This window comes from Coffea eugenioides, chromosome 8, assembly GCF_003713205.1.
Source record: "Coffea eugenioides isolate CCC68of chromosome 8, Ceug_1.0, whole genome shotgun sequence".
In the NCBI taxonomy this organism is placed as follows: Eukaryota; Viridiplantae; Streptophyta; class Magnoliopsida; order Gentianales; family Rubiaceae; genus Coffea; species Coffea eugenioides.
In genome coordinates, this window is record NC_040042.1 from 32,315,530 (window position 1) to 32,330,592 (window position 15,063).

General features: G+C 34.4%; 1 protein-coding gene across 1 annotated transcript; it reads right to left on the reverse strand.

Moving 5' to 3' along the window:
- Positions 1–10,467: 10,467 nt before the first annotated feature.
- On the reverse strand, positions 10,468–14,630 carry LOC113780556 (vetispiradiene synthase 1-like). Its single transcript, XM_027326350.1, has 6 exons — positions 14,624–14,630; positions 14,298–14,443; positions 11,884–12,182; positions 11,199–11,417; positions 10,851–10,975; positions 10,468–10,601 (listed from the first exon to the last, which is right to left on the reverse strand). The coding sequence occupies exons 1-6, from the start codon at positions 14,628–14,630 to the stop codon at positions 10,468–10,470; spliced, it is 930 nt and encodes a 309-aa protein (XP_027182151.1).
- Positions 14,631–15,063: the final 433 nt, after the last annotated feature.

Genomic DNA, 15,063 nt, shown 5'->3' on the forward strand with positions numbered 1-15,063 from the left:
TGGCTAATGTAGGGTGTGCTTTGGCTAAGTTGGTTTGTATTTATGAGCATATAGGTGACTTACCAGCAGTGGCTAGGGGAGCATATCATTTAGATAAGCTAGCTTACCCATCTATTCGATGATTTCGAGTTAAGTAAGTGGGTTCCTTGTGTTCGGCTTGTATGGGTGAGATCAGGTTTATGCCCCCCTTATGACCTGTTCTGGCTAAAGTAATAAAAATTTGGGTTGGCATCCCTACCTCGGATTTTGGAGAATGCCAAAAAAAAAATCGTCGAACCACCAATATCTCCTTAATTTCTCAGTAGTCAAGAAATGCTCATTAACTACTTCCCTTGTAAAGTAAATAATCCTAGAAACACTCATAGGATTTAATCTATTCACAGGTTTAACTATTAGAGAGACCCAATTCTAGTTAACAAACACACATACGAGTTCATTTAAACTAGATTAATTATTGCCACAACACAAATTAGACTACCTGTGAGGTAATGAAATTGTGTCATCTGCCACTGATATTAAACTATCAAGTATTACGAACTTGATGTCTTAATTGGCATTATATCATTCAGACAATTGAGTAGTTGGCCAAATTATTCAACTAGACCCAAATGATAGTAACCAGTAAGATACAGAAAATAATTAAATACTCATGAACATAAAAAATAAAGCACAGGAAAAATTAAAAGATCGCACAATTGATCGTGAAACGTGCCTTGATTATTCCTCAACTAGACATAAATTTAACTCCGCTCCATGAAGAAAACGCAGCCAAAAATCTCCATGAAAATTTTCATACAAGTCTTGTTTTGTAAAACTTGTAACCTAGAAAGAAACCTAACTAAATGTTATTTTTAAATACGAAAAGAAAAGCTGAACTACTAGTCACCATCCTTCTTTTCAAGTCACAAAGGACATTATAAAGAAAATGTCCTCCTCGTCTTTCCGTCCCGAGTGATTGATCAAATCTCATCTTCCTTCCTTTTTTTTTCCTCCAACCGTAGATTGACTTTTCCTTTATTTCCTATCCTAATCAACTTTAAAAACTTATCTGAAACTAACTTATCCCAAAATAAAATACTAACTGAACAAGTTCCCTATTCTATTAAAACTCCTAACAAAACATCCAAAAGATAATTCCAAATTTCAGAGATAATTTTCAGGTCCCATCTCCAATCTTCAACTTCTCAATCTCTGGCGCAGATACGCTTTGAAACAAATAGTCTTCTAGAAAATTTAACTTGTAGTGCCATTTTCTACTCCAAAGTCCTATAACAACACAAAACACCAAATATAAACAAAATCTATCAATTAGCATAATATTTGGCCAAAATTAAGATAAAATATTAATAAATAACATGCACAATTATCTCACTATCAAATTACATATCACATTTTCTTAAAATATGAATTTATTATTGTTTTTTCCTTAAAATTTAGATTTACTTGAATCTCATCCCTGATTTTTTTTATTGCATCTAAAAGTTCTGGATTTGAATTCTGATATTGCAATAAGAAATTATGAAGAGTTACCCATGCTTTGAGTGCTCCCTTTCACATAATAGTTATGTATGTATATTGAAGATATTAATAGAATTTCATTATACTTGCAGATTAAATAGATATGGATTGATTTATATTCCTTAGAAGTTTAGCCTCCTTTTATTAATAGCATAATTCATATTTTTATAAAATAAAGGGTAAAACATACGGGGAGCCCTTAAACTATTACCGTTGTCAACTTTTGGCCCTTCATCTAAATTTTGTTTCTGATTAACCTTGATATAATTAGAAATGCATACTTTAAGGACTTTCGATGAATTTAGGCACAAATGTGGCCGGATTTAAAGGGCATTTTTATCTGTTCATCTTTGAAGCATCGAGACTAGCAACTAAAACCCTAAGAAGAGGTAAAAGGACGCAATTCTTCAATTATCTAAGTAGATGATTAGAGTTTCTTCATAAATCATCCCAAAATTTGAGTTTTACCCATAAGAAAAAATCACTTCTTGGCGAATTTTCATCTAAAGTATAAGCATGGGTAGATAATTGTTCAATTGCAACTATTGAAAGTTGCATGAGAAAAATTCTTTGATGAAAGCTAGCAACAAAGAGAGAAATGGATTAGGTAATCAGAAGAAGGGATGCATATTTTGATCCATATCTCGTATACGGTAATGTGCCTTTTGATTTGTAAGCTTATATCATTGGGGTTTATGTGTGTAATTGTTGTGTTATTATTGAAAGATTTAGGGGTTGTTAAAGAAATGGGTACTGGTTGATAGGAGCTTAGATAAAGTGGAGATTAATTAAATTAATTGGGTGGAAACAAACTATATGAGTTTTGTCTTGTTAGTTGGTTGCATGGGGTCCTGCTATATCTGTGGTCTATTTTTTGTGCAGTGAAAATAGTAAATTAATGACATTTCTGGTATAGAGTTTGACCAAAAATAGTTGATGTTGCATGGGCAGTTGTTTATTTAGCAATTTTGCTATTTATTTTTACTACTCTATGAATATAGTGAATTTTTTTAATTTGATGCATGATTGTGCAGAACATGGAAGTGAATATTTTACTATTAGATTGCACCATGAGGGCAAGTTTAATGGTTTAGATTGCACATTTTATTCTAGTGGTAAAGTTGATCATGTAGATTTGTGTGATAGTGATAGAATGTCAGTTCTTGAAATTAATGAAATGTTAAAAAAATTGGAGTATGGTGGTAAAGAGGAACCTATGTTGTACTATTACCTTGAGCCTACAAGTGTTCTACCTGATGAACTGAGACAATTGCAAGCTGATCAACATGTCAACCAGTTCCACAATTGGGTATAGGAATATAAGGTGATGGAAGTTTATTGTTACCATAAGACCATTGAAGAGGTATTGGAAATGCAACTCAATGAGCCTGTAGAGACAGCACACATAAATCTGGTGTTCTAAGAGAAGAAATAGACGATGAGGGCAGAGTTATAGAGGAACTTTGTATTAGTATTGTGAGAACCTGAAAAAAAAATATTTTATAAATTCTCTTATTTTTGAAAATTTAATTTATATTTTCTTTTATTTTACCTTGTTTGCCTTAATTTCATGGTAATTTTATTGATTGAATCAAGAGTTATAATTCTTTTTTTTATATTTTAGTGCATGTTAAGTTTCATAAAGTATTAAGGTAGTCTGACCGATTAGTGAGATGTGTGCGTTATATTTGGTGGACGAGAACGAGTGTGATACTAGAGGAATTATATGATTAAAAATGTTAAGAGTGTATTAGAGAAACCCTAGATACTTTGGAGATAAGAAACACAAGAGAGACAAAGAGATAGGAATAAAATCATGAGCTGACAAGTGTCACCAATCTAAGCATGTCTTGATCAAGACTTTCTCTTCATCTTTATCTTCCATTTTACTAAAATTTCCTTCATTTTTCTTCTATGGTGGCCGAGCTTCTCACTCCCAAAAACAAGAAGAAAATAACTCAACTTTCTTCCTCCATTTCTTGCTTCAAATCTTCTCCAAACTGTGGTTGATTCTTAGAACCTTACTTGAGTTTGGAAAGAAGTTTTGTTTGGAGGCAATTCTTGGAGGAAACTTGGACTTGTTGCTTGGTTGAAAAAGTTAGGAGAGGTATTGGCTTGAAACCTTCTCTTTTCTTCAAGTTTCTAGTAGATTTGTAGCTAGAAAGATTGGATCTTTGATGGGTTGTTGATGGGTTTCTTTGAAACCTTGATTTAGGTAGATGATTTGAGGAAAATTTCTGTTTTGAAAGCTTCTTGTTAGCCGAAACTATTGAGTGCAGTTAGCCCTTATTTTTCAAAACTTTTGAGGAAAATCTTGCTCCACAAACTTTGTTAGACATTAAACTTTGCTTGTGAGTTGGATGACGGGATTTTAGTATAAGTACAAGTTTAAATCCAATTTATATCCGTTTTTACTGCAAGTATACAGATCAACTAGTAGTTTAGGGCATATATTGGGTCGATCCCATGAGAAAGATTGGACAATTACCGGCACTACTAAAGTTTCTCTATTATTTTGACGATCAATGAATTAAAAGAAATAAAAATATGCTAAACTTATGCAAGATAATAACAAATGAAAACTCCTTAGGTTATGATATTCCTAACTACTCATGCAAGTGCTATTTTTGGATCATTGAATACTACTATCTTGACTAGTTATGACGTAATTTCCTTATATATGTGAAATATGACGACCCCACCTCCCCCTAGGGCGTACCCTAGGGTTTAACGGACCGCCTGCCCAACTCTCGCTCGGACTCACTCACTTATTTCGAATAAAATAGTTCACAACCTCAAGCGTAAATGGAATAACAGTTCCCAAGTTTGGAACGTACATGTACATTCATTTATATTCCAAACATTCATACAATCCCAAATATAACAAAAGATGTGAATTCCAGATACATTTAACCCTAACCGAGCACTAGCGCGAATACAATCGCAAATATTCAAAAACTAGACTATGTTAGCCTGTACCAGCCTCACGCCTTCGTTCATACCCCCTATAAGGAAAACAAATTTAACAGAATATAGTGAGCCAAAACTCAGTGAGGTTCCAAAACTTCATGCAGACCCAAGTAACAAGTTGGCCATATGTAAAACTTGAACTCTTAAAATGAGCGAGTGTAAAAGTTCATAAAAAGAAACAATAACACGATAAGTAATAATCATTGCAAAGTATAAGGATACAGATAGTTCTCAAGAGCCAAATTGCCGTTGCTTCACCATAGCTTGATCAAGTAATAGTTGACACTCCGTCAACTTTTCAGTAAAATAACCAGTCCAGTAGAGCACCACTTAACTACAATCTCCGTCCATCATTCAAACCCCCTACCGGGCCCGAAATCTAAAATAAACACTGGTGGTAATACTCGAGTATACCGATTAGTCGAGGAGATAACACTCTACTCGACAAAACAAGAGACTCAGGATTCGTTACCTAATCGACCAACCCCTTGCCTGCTCGACTCGAGTAACTAGCCACAGGGTTTCTGAAATTCCAAATAGGATGCAAATCATATGCATGTATATCAAGTCAATTGCAACCAAGGAACAAGAATATATCACATTAGGGCAAGTGAAATAAAGTACACCCTTGTCCGACCAAACCAATCAAATATCAAGTATTTAAATCAAGTATCACGTTGGTAAAACATTTAAATCAAGTATCATGTTCAATCATGTACTTGGAAGCACTCACCAAAGACTTAATGCTTGTCAAAATCACGCTCAAGTACAACCCCTTGGTTAGAGTCCAAATCTGCGATAAAATATCATTTAAGAGTTTAAAACCAATTTGGGTTCAAAATATAGAAGTTTTGCTTCAAGAAAGTCAAGTAAATGAAACTCATTTAAGGAGAATTTATTTTGCTTATCACACTCTAAAAAACTCATGCTCGTTCTTTTAATTTTGATAAGGAAGCGATTAAAACTTTTAAATTCGCACAGTGGTCTAAAAGATGAGGAAAACATATTTCGAGTGGTCGTTACTTTCGCATTTTAAATTGTACGAGTTTTGGCAAATTTTCAACTTATGTACCTCTACTAATGGTAACTTGACTACCATAGACAATTCAAATTCGCTTCGACCTCAAATCGTCGCTCAAGTTTCAAGTTTACTCGCTTATCCTTCGAGCGAAAAGTCGGGCAGCATACCCTTTGTATTTATCCATTTTCTCATCCAAGTACAACTTGGATTCACAAGGCAACAAACCTCCGATCCAACTAACAACATACATCTATTCAAGGCCTCAAAACCAACCAAACAAACCAAATAATAAACTTATCACCATGGATATCAAAGCTGGAAACCAATTTAAAGAAGATAGTATAAGTGGCAGATTTGTCATCTTTTGGTGTTTTGGTCACAACTGAAACTACACTTATCGGATTGAGGCAAATTTTATGGCTTTTCGAAGCTAAGACAGAGACCTACATTTCCTATGAAAACATCGACACCCAGTTCTCTCATTTTCAGGGTAAAAAATGGACGGTCAGAAGCACATGAAAAATAAGTCAGGAAAATTAGAGTTTTTGTGCAGTCAGGGGTGCTCTAGCCAAATCATAAGTTGAAATGAAATTTTGTAGGTAGAAAGTTAATTCAAATCCCTATAACTTCCATGTTTTTGTCCAAAAGCTGATTCAGTCTAAAACATGGAGAAATTCGCAGCCCAAGTTGATTTCAAAAACAGGGTAGAACTGAAATTCACCACCAAATGCTGGAAATTCAACTTTCAACTCTAAAAAATAATAATCATGCCACTAATTACTTCACAAATTCCATTTCCAAGCTCAATAAAAACATTGCTAGGTAAACAATAATAATCAAAATTGAAAAATATAAACCCTAGCTGAAAATTTCATGAATCACCACCAAACTAGAGTATCATCCAATATTTTCTAAGATTCAAAGGTTCTATAGCATATTTAACAAGATTAAGGTAAAACAAGAAGTAGAGGAACTTACACCTTCCAAAAGCCTTCTTGAAAGTGAAGAACCAACCACTTTCTCCCAAGATTTTGACCACTCCAAACTTTCTAAGCACCAAGAGATAAGTTTAATAGGTTTGGTTTGTGTGATCTCAACTCAAACAAGCAAGATTAAGGTTGGAATTGAAGGTTTCTCTCCTCTCTTTTCCCTCTCCAAACTCACGGCCAAGCTAGCAATAAATGAAGCAAAAAAGGGCCAAGAAAAAAGATAAGAAGGAAGAAATGGTCTTGGTCAACCAACCTTTGGATGGCCGACACTTGTCACCTCAAGATGGTCTCTTAGTTTTTTTTCTCTTTCCTCCCCTTTCTGCAGTCAAGAATTTCAACTATTTTGAGGGGATATTTAGAGCTGATTAGCTCAAATAAAATCAAGAGGATTAGGGCAAGAAAGTAGTGGTCAAATGGGGTACTCAATCGGTAGCAAACAGTGCACGTCGGTTCAAGCCGATTTTCCTTAACTCTCGCATACTTATGTTTTAACTTGTGATTCACTAACTTATTATTAGCACTTCTAATCATACACTTCCTCTTATCTAATACTCACTCTTATCCACCAAATTTAGTACACACACCTCACCAAGTGATCACACTACCAAAATGCGTGAAAACCCTAGTTTACCCAAACTATAAAAGTAAAGGTAAAACTCTCGATTTTATTATTTATTACACCTATTGAGGGAGTAAATTAGTAGTAAAGATATTATAAAGTAACTTATTCAAAATAAAAGGAAATTTTAAGAAAATATAAGCAAAATTTCAAGTCGTCACATGAAACCTACTTTTGTAGTAAATCAACTATACTTATAACTAATCCATACCTACTCTCGTGGTTATGAAATTAGTTACAAGTTCATTTCTTGTATGAAATCACATGAAATGAATCACTAAAACTACAAAGGTGCACCTCTACTCTTGTGAGTGTACTTCCTAGGTTTAGCACTTCTTGAACTAGTGTTAAATCTCAATTTTCATTGAAAAAACAACACCTTAGTTAATCACAATTAGTGGTACCAAATTAATCATGATTTAAAGAGCTAAAGTGGTAAATAACTTACTCAAAATAATAGCATCAAATAACCAAATAATAAACACTAACAATCATAGAAAGGTCAACCAAACCCAAGGCATAAACTTTTAAAGACACATAATAAACATAAAATCCAAAACTTGTATATTAACTAAATTTAGAATCCAATACAAAAGATAAAGAGTTGGAAAGGTAAAGTAACCCTTGTCACATGAGCTCTTTCCTTGCCTTCTTCATCTCCATCTTCATCTTCATGTAGCTAACATACAAGAAAGGATAAACTATCTAAAACTAAACTATCCTACACTACTCTACACTAAAGAACCAAGAAACTACATTTTTGTGATGTTTCTTGCACTCTTCAAACTCTCTTTATCCTTGCAAGTCCATGGCTATTTATAGATGAATGTAGTCAAGAAATGAGGCTTGAAACATCCTTTTACAGCTGCTAAGTAGTTATCACATTTCCATCAATAGCTGTGCATTATTGGAGGAGGAAAGAAGTTGTGCAAATGGAGAGCAGCTATTTCTGACCAGAATCCGGCCAAGAATCCGGCCGGATTGTCGACCGGATTGCTCCCCTGCATTTCTTTGCAATTTCTGTCAAGTCTTCAATGTTGCTCCACTTTTTTCTCAAATTCAACTGAACTTTTCTTGATGATAAAAGCTGAATTAACTCTTGACCAAAACATAAAACTTGTAGCCGTTTGAGTTAGATTTTTAATGCATCAAGAATCACCTCATTTGGATTTGTGAAGGCTGAGAAATGACTAAAATACCCTTGACTACTCCATGCCTTATTTCAGTTTCGACCCATAGAAATTGGCTACTGTAATTCTACTTTTTGACCCGAAAAATCTTCAAACTAGATTTCGATGTCTTCACAAGATTTGTAGATCTATCTGTAAGAATCATCTCAATCTAATTATTGTAGATCAAATTATAGCCAAAATACGAAAATGAGTCAAAACTATCAACTTTTCTTTTCATCCAAATGAAGTATTTTTTCAACTCCTATAGCATCTAAAACGCTTAAATGGCTAAAGACTAAACATTCCCCATAAAAAAAATCAATCAAGTATGGGGATATTTTAGAAAAAGATGTGTTAATAATGAAAAATGTGAAAGTGTTTGAATGAATTGTTAGCCCACTGATCCATGAATTTTAATGTTGAGATTTTGCTTAATAGTCGAACCATTTGTTTATGGATGCTGGCTAAATATTTTATATTCTTAGATTAGTTAGTTATAAATTGAAAGAGTCCTTGATCTTGAAAGCTATCTAGAGAGATATTTCTTGAAAATTGTCACTAATACTTGACATATGTTTTAATTATATCTTGGCAATAGGTGATTCGAGTAATAGCCATTGTTTAAATTTGATTGCTTGATTTGTGTTCTCATACTTGAGGACAACTATAATTTGGGTATTGGGGAAATTGATAGATCATAATTTGTTGCTAAATTTATAATTATTTTTCCCTTGATTTAAGCCAAATATTATTTTAATTCATAGATTCTACTTATATTTGATTAATGGTGCCAATTGTAGGAAAGTGAGCAAAATGTGATAAAAGGGATAATTTTTCAAGAATTACTTTCAAGTCTAGAGAAGACGGGATTCATGCATAGCAGTTTCCTAATTCAAGCCGAAGACTTACGAAGCATGTTTCCAAATACAGTTGAGAAACATCTTAGATTATTAGGAAATATCTTCTTTTTAGAAAAATTAGGAAGTTCAATGTATTTTGAAAACTAGAAAATAGGAATAGAAAAGGTCGGCTCCCATTTGATTACTACTTCTTAGGGAAGAAAAGAGGAGGCCAGCAGACTAGTAGTTGTATTCTTTTCCTTTTTTTTGGCCGCAGGAGACAATGAGAAACATTCTCGTCTTCTCCATGATGGGGAGCTAAATTCCCTTTTTCTAGTCGAAGGTCAATTTGAGGATTCGGTTCCAAACATCTGTGAGATCGAACTATTTTATTTATTTTTTTTATTCATTGGTATTTGTACGTTTTATGATTTAACTTCTCATGATTGTTATGTTATTTGAATGTCAAGGGCTCGATATTCGAATTAACCTAATATTCTACTGCCAGATTAATTGATTGAATCTGTAATTGTTCAATTGATTAATACCAGTGGCAACTAGCGTAATTGGTTTCATATTAGGAAAACATATGATCTAACTTAAATGAACCCTCGTAGCGTGTTTGTTGGTTAGGGTTAGACTTTTCTAATTCTTATTACAATCGAGAAATTAAATTCTATGGTCGTACCTAGGGTTATGTCTTGGTTAGGAAAATAGTTAATGGTCGTACCTTAACTATCGAAAAAGTAATGAAAGACTGGTTGTTTATCACGTGTATGACAACTATAACCAATCTATTAATGAGTAATTGAATTATCTTTGCTTCGATGATCAGTTGAATGGACTGTATCTGAAAAGTTGCACCTTTGGCTAGAGTTGTATTGGTTATTGATTAATTCTATTAGTTGTTTCATTAGTTACTTAATTAGTTATTTTATATTTTCCAAAAAACCCCATATTTCGGACTCTGGAAGAAACGAATAATCCCCAGTCCCTGTGGATTTGACCCTGCTTACCGCTATATACAAATTTGTATTTTTTTCGAGTAGGTATTTATTATTATACAAACTCAGCACCTGTCACCTTTGATACTAGGTTAAATTGTGCGTAACATGTACATTTCTAAAATCTTACATGTAGTTTTGCACAAAACTAACAAGACATAGAATTAAAATAGGTGTAATCATGACTTAATAGTACAGGAGTGAATTTAGGATTTTTTTTAAAATTTTTTTCTAATAAGAGAGGAGTGGAATTTAAGAAGCAAAGAAGGAATAGGGGATTAAAATCTAGGACCTCTAATTGAGCGTTTTGCCAATTCTTGCATGCCAAAACATATTCAAACCTTGTAACTGCCGACATCATTAAGCAATCGAGTATGTTTTCCCAAAGCAACAAAGAGTTTAGGATGAGTTGACATCCAGTCCATAACATCCTTTGTGGCACTATCCATGCCCATGAAAGCTGCAGACCCTAGAGGATAATATGCCGTTGTGATCAGACCATTGCTCAAATAATCAGCAATAAATGGCAATTCACTTGCAAGAAACCACTTTGACTAAGCAAAATTCGTCCTCACCTATTGTTTCCACTGAGTAAAACCAATGAATGCATGGAAATATTGGTCAGTACTGCATCAAGGATTCAAATTACAAAAATGTTATCTAAAACTACAAGAAATATAGTTCATTAGCAACGTGGTGCCATACTTCTTCTAAATACTTGTCAAACGCACAGGTACTTTGTTTTTTACATAATCTTCCTCAAGCTCCTTATTAAAATTCAAAAGTATCATATAAGAAGTCTTCAAGTAGTCTGAGAGCTGCTCAATTCCATTTCCATCCAATCTGCAAGCAAAGTGAAATTCCTTTGTTAATGCACATTAACATGCATTATCGTGCTAGAGAGAATTTACAATTAAGTGATTCTACTTTTCCTTTTTGAGTTCATAGTCCTTTTTCTCTTTTTTCTTTTCCTTTTCTAAGTGTGATTACAACATTTATAAGGCATGCAAGTTTGGGCAAAACCTTAAGACAATATGCAACTTAGGAGGCATGACTATATGCATACCTTTCCACAGCTTCCGTTAAAATTTTGAGTTCATCAAGAGTTCCATAAGCATCATAGGTATCGTCAATTATTCCAGCAATGGCTATTGCTTTTGCCAAAGTCATTCGAGCAAGAGAGTGCCGAGGTTCATAAATGGTTCCAACAACCCAAAAGTAGCATTCCACAAATCTGTCCCTTGCATATGGAACTTTTGATAGGATGTCCAGCTCCTTTCCCCACCTACATCATCATGAATGAAGAAAAAAAAAGAAGAAACATTATATATCCATTATTGAAGCTTTCTATAAAAATATGGGAGTATAAAGAGACATTTTGAATGATACTTATGACAGAAATTGAAAAATCGTATTTCTTTTGGTAGTTTGTGTTGACAGTAATCTGGTAATTCTAAGGGTGTAGTTAATTAGATATGAATTAGGGCTTCACACAATTTAGAAAGACAATACTAATATAAAAATCTCATATTACCAGCCATTTTTAGCAATAAAGAGAAAAATTGCTTTAGAAAATTTTTTTGTTGCTTTAGAAAAAAAATTGTTAAATGAACCCAAAATTGCGCCAAGCACTTAATTAAATAACCTTTTGCAGGTAATATTCATAACAAACTCTGTTCGTTAGGAAGATGGTGCGTCCAAGGAAGTACCTTAATATCTCTCAAAGGTCTTGTTTATTCAGCATCTGTGACAAGTGATAATCCAATTTGGCGAGCCGTAATAGTAGTTTGTTATAACATTCATCTTCCTCGTATATGGAGATGTAACAATAAGCCTCATATCTTGGTATGCCCTTATGGAATGGCTGCTCAAGGGCATGTTTCACTTGTTTTGCAAGAATACTAGAACCCATATGAGGAATTTCAGGTGTCAAGTAGATGGTTGTGAAAGCAAGAACTTCTTCTAAAATTTTGTCTTGATGTGCTTTGACCTGAGCAGCTTCATATAGATTTAGGAGACCTCTTAAGTCGCTGTATAAGGATTCCTTGACCTTACCATTAGGATCAACGAATTGGTTGAAAATTCCTACTTGGAAAATATTTAGGCAATGGTATGTTAGAGAAATCACATGTTAGTGTTAGTACGCACTTTTGAATCAGTGAATTTAGTAAGCAAATTGTATAGCACAAGAGATATTAAAACCATATTGCCTGAAAAGTCGAAACTGAAGAGCTGCAGTAGATAAATCATATTTTAGATACCTTCCCAAGTTGGTAGATAGATTGAAAAGCTATTCTAGTTGATTTTGAATCTCATCCTCAAAGTGATACGAGATACCGAGTCATTCTATTTTGTCAATGAAATCCAATTTTTGCATTGACAGGTTGTCGATATCTGTGCAATAAAAAAAATAAACCTACTTGTCAATTAAAGTAATCAAAACCCAATTCTAAATACTGGAGCAGGGACTCTAGGTGTGCAATGGGTTACTTGATTCACCCTGTTCCCGAAGAGTTTGCTTAATCCGATATACTAGAATGAGATTGCTTATTCACAAGGAATTATTGATTTGTATAAAGGGCAAATAAGGTCGTCTCCTTAGGGACTGGGGATATTTGTCTCTTTTGAAATCCAAAGTAACACGGGGGTGTTTTTGTATAAAAGATGACAATTAAAGCAGTTCAACTAAAAACAAATAACTAACTAAAAATTAAATGACAATTTACCACAATCAGATTAATAATAACTAAAGGTCTAGCTAAAAATAACTTCAGTAATGGTTCACCTAATTGATCATCAATGCAAAGGCAATTCAAATTATTTACTAATAAATAGGTTATAACTGCCAAACAAACGATGACAGTCAACCTCTCCTTACTGTGTCGGTGATTAAGATACGCCCATTAATCACTGCTCTAATTGAGAAATAATCTTGGGTACGCCCGTAAGATTTAATTCCCCAATTGCCTTATGTATTAGAGGAGCACTACTCTAATCAAATAATGCACTATCAGAGTTATTTTAGATTAGCTCGTGTATTCCCCTGACACCAACCCAATCATGCCAGTTGTCACTATTTCAGATCAATTAAACAATTACGAATTTAATGCCCTAATTGATAATAGGTTACTAGATCAATTCACTATCCGGATCCAAGATAATCAATTAATTAAACAACCATAAGTACTGCAAGTAGAGAATATGCAAATACCAATAAATAAGAGGAAAAGATAAAATTAAATCGATCTCACAATTTTTAGGCGACCCAAGAGCTCCGTTGTTCCTTGACTAGAAAAAAGGGTTTAGTTCATCTTTGATGAGAAAAGCCCACATAAAACTGAAGCAATAGTAGCGGCCATTGTCTCCAACGGAGAAAACTCACTTCGTTCGAATAATGAAAAAAAATGAAAACTACAGAGAATGATTAAGTCTTCCAATTGCTCCTGACATGCAAGAAGAAAAGCTACTACGAGACGAAAAAAGAAAAGTCAAAGAGCTAAAGCTAAAAGTAGTCCCCTGTTGTCTGCTATCTCTACTTCTGTCTAATTGCTCCTTCTACTTTACGACTGCTCACTACAACAAAAATGACTTTTCGTGACATGCCTATAAGGACACTTGCTGGTTTGTGTCATTATAACACTTCTATTATGACACTTGTTATCAACTCAATAATATACACTCTATTTTTTTTTTTATCTGATATAAAAATAATAATGTGTCTTTAGATTACCTATCATGACACTTGAGAAAATGTGAGATATACTAAAAAAAAGGAAAGGCACAAAACAACATCATAGTGAATTGGCGGAAGATTCATTTGCTGTGAAATATTCAAAACTTTCAATTTGCCGGCCAAAACACTTAGTCAAATTTTGCTTCTTCTGATCTCTCTCACAAAAAACACTCTCCGCAAACTAACTCTCGGCAAATTATCTCTCAGCCAAGTAGGGGCGTTAAGACCGGAGTTTTTTGTAGATGGCGCAAGACGATTGCAGATGGGTAAAGGAAACCTGGAAAATAATAGACCACCGAAGTACTAAATGAAACTTTCTTCCACTTTCTTTCCTTTCGCTCTTTCTGGCTCCCGTGACCAATTAAAGTAAGGAAGAATCAGCCATGGGATTCATCGTCTCCGCTTTCAGTTCATTCCATTCCTCAAGCTCACCGGCGTCTTTCTCCCCTCAACCGCCACCACCACCGCTGCCGGAATGTTATTTCTCTTTTCCCTAGCTACCCTCCTTCTACAATCACCAGCAGCTGTACCAGTACCAGCACCAGCACTAGCTGTTCTTCCTCCTCTTCTTCTTCCTCCTATTTTGGGATTTCGATTTCTGACAAAACTATGATTTCTGTTGCGTCTGGAAAAGCTAAGTCAAACCGATCGTTGTATATTGTAGTTGAGGTGTTTGAGAAATTTATTGAGAGAGCAATTAAAGTGGCTATGTTTTCCCAGAGGGAGGCAAATGCTTTGGAGGTAGAAATGGTGTATACCCAGCATCTTTTGCTAGGACTTATCGCAGAAGATAGTGCTTCCAGTAGATTTTTAGGCTCTGGAATCACAATCGAGATGGCTCACCAAGCCGTTAAGAGCATTTGGCATACCAATTCTGATGATAAGGAGGAGAATGGTAAGGGTAATGGGAGTGGTCTTGGTCCTGAGGGGGCAGAGGTCTCGACCATGGATGTGCCATTTTCGCTGAGCACTAAGCGGGTTTTTGAGGCTGCCGTGGAGTATTCGAGGACTATGGGGTATAATTATATTGCGCCGGAACATATTGCTGTTGGGTTGTTCACTGTCAATGATGGAAGTGCTGGCCGTGTACTTTAGAGGTTGTACATTTTGAATTAGCATAATTTTATCTATGAATGCTTTACTCGCTCAGAATTGCAATTTTTTTAGTGCTTTATATTGGTCTTATATGGACTGCTGA